At 43.3% G+C, this 3,264-nt stretch overlaps 1 protein-coding gene across 1 annotated transcript; it reads left to right on the top strand.

Moving 5' to 3' along the window:
• Nucleotides 1-2,774, top strand: HOXB2 (homeobox B2). Its single transcript, XM_039333226.1, has 2 exons — nucleotides 1-411; nucleotides 1,570-2,774. Exons 1-2 carry the CDS (start codon nucleotides 36-38, stop codon nucleotides 2,247-2,249), a joined length of 1,056 nt encoding a protein of 351 aa, XP_039189160.1. The 5' UTR covers nucleotides 1-35; the 3' UTR covers nucleotides 2,250-2,774.
• Nucleotides 2,775-3,264: the final 490 nt, after the last annotated feature.

Genomic DNA, 3,264 nt, shown 5'->3' with positions numbered 1-3,264 from the left:
CCCCCTCTTTTTGCACTGGGCCTCTGGAAAAAGCCATGAATTTTGAATTTGAGAGGGAGATAGGCTTCATAAACAGCCAGCCATCGCTAGCGGAGTGCCTGACGTCCCTTCCTGCTGTCCTGGAGACATTTCAAACTTCATCAATCAAGGAACCACCGACGTTAATTCCTCCTCCTTTGGAACAAACCCTCCTCGGCTTGCATCCTTGTTCCAGCAGCCAGCCTTCTCCGCCAAGGAGCCAAAAGAAAGCAAGGCATGGGCAGGCCCAGAAAATCACGTTCCAGCCTTCTGCTCTGGGTGGAGAATTCCCCTGGATGAAGGAGAAGAAATCTTTTAAGAAAGCTAACCAGGTCCCTGCCTCTTTGTCTCCCTCCTCTTCTGTGCCTGGATTTGTCCCTGCTTCTCCTGCAGGTCTGTAAAGGGGGGGGCGGGGGAGGGTGAACATTTGGGTGGCTGGCAGGGTGGGGGGAAATGACAAAAAAATCTGCTATTTAAAACTCACTAAGTCTTGGAAAAGGCGGCAAAGGAATATCCGTCTCCCATTTCTAATTTCAGTTATTGAAATATTAGGATGAATCCTTCCTTTCTTCCTTCCTTCCTCTCTCCCCCTGCCCAGCCAGTCTTCAAAACTGAGTAACTGCACTTCAATTTCTCCTATTTCACATCGTTTTTATCTCTCTTGTATGTTTCTCTGTGAGGTGTTGATTCCAGGGATGAGAATGAAAGGCAGTTTGCGTGTTTTGGGAAGCATGGGGAGTGGCATTGGCTATAAAGTGCTCTGCTTCTATTTTCAGCGTAGCTGAAGGAGGAACAGAAAGAAAGCAGAAGGGAAAACCCAAACTCTTTTTTCCTCCGTTTCCCTCTACAGTTCACCAAAGGAACCCTTCTTTAGGCAACCAATCCAATGTTCCAAAATCAAACCATCTCCATCATGATGCCCTGAGGAAGAAAGGGTTTTGCAGGAGATAAAAATCTTAAGGACCTGATCGAAAATTCCCCCCCCCCCCACTTAGGCTAGTGTAGGAGACGCTAGCTTTTGAGGCTTTTTATTTTTAGTTTAGTGATAGGGAGATAAATCTTTTAAGACATCCTGCCTTTCTCTCTCTGCTTTCTGTTTTTCTTATTCATACTTTGTGTTATTTGCTTATTTAAGTAGTTAGTTTTCTGTCACTTAGTTGTGAATATCCTCCTTTTAAACGCATACAGAGACACAGGACAAAGGAACAGATAAGAGACAACAAACATCCACTCTTGAATGTGGATTCCTTTATAGCTGAAGGCAGCTTTCCAGAATGCATACCCCCCAGCCCCTACGTGCATTTGGCATTAAGACCGAACCATTTTACATTGTGTGGGTACAGAGGCACTGGGGGTCGAGGAAGAATCTGTGCCACACAAAACTTAGTAAGATGCCCAAACCATTTAAAACGGTTCTCTCCCCTCCCCCTTTCCCATCCCGCAGCCCTGTGTCGATCCCCACCCCCGCCAAGAAAAAACAGAGATGGGACTATTCGTTTAGCTTTAGCCGGTTGTGTTACTCTGTATAATTTTGCTGTTTTCCTCCTCCAGACACGTGTTTGGACCACAGCGCAAAAGCTTCCCGACGGCTGAGGACGGCTTATACCAACACGCAGCTCTTGGAGTTGGAGAAGGAGTTCCATTTTAACAAATACCTCTGTAGACCCCGCCGGGTGGAAATCGCAGCTTTGCTAGACTTGACGGAAAGGCAAGTGAAGGTCTGGTTCCAGAACCGTCGGATGAAGCACAAGAGGCAAACGCAGCACAGTGCAGATCACGCCGAAGAAGACCAAGTCAGCAGCCAGAAAACGGGGGAAGCCAAGAACTACAGCTTTTCCTGCAGGGGAGAGCGGAAGACGCCTTCTTCCTACCCAGCCGGCAGCCACAGCAGAGAGATTCGGAGTGCTTCAGCGCTTTACCCGATGCTCAGCCAGGGCAGAGCTTCGGCCGCGGAGCTCGGCGGAATCGCCGACGCTCGCACCATCTCCTCTTGCTCGTCCTCCTGCTCTGCCTCCTCGCCGGGCGACGGGTTCCCGGAAAGTCAGAGGTCCCCTTTGCTGCCGTTGGACCCGAGTACCTTCTCGGCTAATTCCTGCCCACAGGCCGCAGGAGAGCTTTCACCCAGCTTCCAGGGCTGCGCAGATAGCCCTATAAGTTTCTGCCTAGAAGACCTAGACTTTTTTACCAGCACGCTGTGTGCGTTGGATTTGCCCCATTTCAATTTTCAGTAATCTTGCGAACCTCCAATTTATTATCTGCCTTGGGTGATGAACCCCTATAAATACAAAGTGTATGCACATACCACCCAGTTAAATGCAGTCATTTCAAACCAGTTTCATTTAGCCATGAAACTCCCCTTTTTCCTCAGTACTTTCTTGGAGAGAAAGGTGCATCTCTTTAGTGAAATGATCACGTTAAATTATTTTGATCATTTTTTCCAAAGGGAATTTCAATAACATTTAGATTTCCTTTATTCTACACCCTCTCGCAAATGCTTGATGGAGTATCTGAGGTCAAGCAGGTGTTAAAAATATTAAATAATTGTGTAAGGAGGGTATTTTTTTAGCTCAAGAAAAGATGCCCTTTAGAATTTGAAACATTTCAAACACCAGATTCTTTTTTCTCCCATACCAGTATTTCAACCATTCCCCATCTCATTTTGACAAAAGTAGATATTAACAAATGCAGAACAAGAAGAAAATGTCCTAATAAAATTCTCAGGAACCAAAATAAGACATTTAGATGTCTTAATTTAAGAAAGAAAGGAAGGAAGGAAGGAAGGAAGGAAGGAAGGAAGGAAGGAAGGAAGGAATTATCTTTTAGAAGTAGATTATTTATTTAAATGTTTTAATATTAAAATGCAAACTATTTATTGTACATTATTTTCATAGATTAAATAAATTGCTTTATAGTCTCTAAAATGCCGCATTCTTGTTTTATAGGCATTGAAAGAAAGAATTTAGTTTAGCTTTCTATCCTGTCAGTTTTTCAGATTTTATTCTTAGCAGTGTTTAAAGAATTATAGTGTAATATAAATTATTATTTTTGGGGACTTTTTAAATAAAAAGACAAGGTATTCTTATCAGTTAATTCTGTAAGTTTACAATACATCAGAGATATTTTAGAATATTTGTAACAGTTAAAGGAAAATATTTTTAAAAATTAGCTTGAATAATTACAGATCACATACAAATACACAGACCCACCACAGATACACATTCCAGATTTGAGAAGAATTTAAATACC

Source organism: Crotalus tigris, unplaced genomic scaffold (genome assembly GCF_016545835.1).
Source record: "Crotalus tigris isolate CLP2741 ecotype Arizona unplaced genomic scaffold, ASM1654583v1 scf7180000024472.5447098, whole genome shotgun sequence".
NCBI lineage: Eukaryota > Metazoa > Chordata > Lepidosauria > Squamata > Viperidae > Crotalus > Crotalus tigris.
This window is presented reverse-complemented; position numbering and strand designations above follow the sequence as displayed.

Excerpts from the sequence above, each read along its gene's own strand:
- HOXB2 (XM_039333226.1), top strand. The coding sequence starts at position 36 with ATGAATTTTGAATTTGAGAGGGAGATAGGCTTCATAAACAGCCAGCCA. Across the intron at positions 412-1,569 it reads TGTCCCTGCTTCTCCTGCAG|ACACGTGTTTGGACCACAGC; the intron begins GTCTGTAAAGGG and ends TTCCTCCTCCAG.